Source organism: Penaeus monodon, chromosome 15 (assembly GCF_015228065.2).
Source record: "Penaeus monodon isolate SGIC_2016 chromosome 15, NSTDA_Pmon_1, whole genome shotgun sequence".
NCBI classification, from domain to species: Eukaryota; Metazoa; Arthropoda; class Malacostraca; order Decapoda; family Penaeidae; genus Penaeus; species Penaeus monodon.
In genome coordinates, this window is record NC_051400.1 from 47124099 (window position 1) to 47124425 (window position 327).

The 327-nt window shown below is 56.6% G+C and overlaps 1 protein-coding gene across 1 annotated transcript in view; it reads left to right on the forward strand.

The window, feature by feature from the left end:
* LOC119582065 (cell wall protein DAN4-like) overlaps positions 1-327 on the forward strand; it is a gene marked incomplete in the record, with an annotated part of 2897 nt that overhangs the window by 1573 nt on the left and 997 nt on the right. Inside the window, 1 exon segment of the mRNA XM_037930305.1 lies at positions 1-327. Coding sequence (XP_037786233.1) covers positions 1-262 — 262 coding nt within the window.

A 327-nucleotide genomic window follows, 5' to 3' on the forward strand; every position in this document is an offset into this window, starting at 1 on the left:
CGCAGCGACGAGTGTAACTATGACCGCAGCCACAACCCCGTCCATGTCCTCTGTTACAACGACAGTCCCGCCTTCTTCCACGACCACAGCAATGTTCCCCACAACACCCACCATAACGACCACGCCCACCAGCACGACAGTGACCCCGCCCACCACCCCTGTCCTCAGCACAGCCCTGCCCATCGCCTCGAGTGCTATAGCGACCGAGACTCCGAGTGCTACTTCAACCGAAATGCCCACGAGCACGTCCATTAATTTTTAAACGACTACTGAGACTTGTGTCGCCTCCGCAGGTAACTTCTACGACCACATTTGAACCCACCAAAG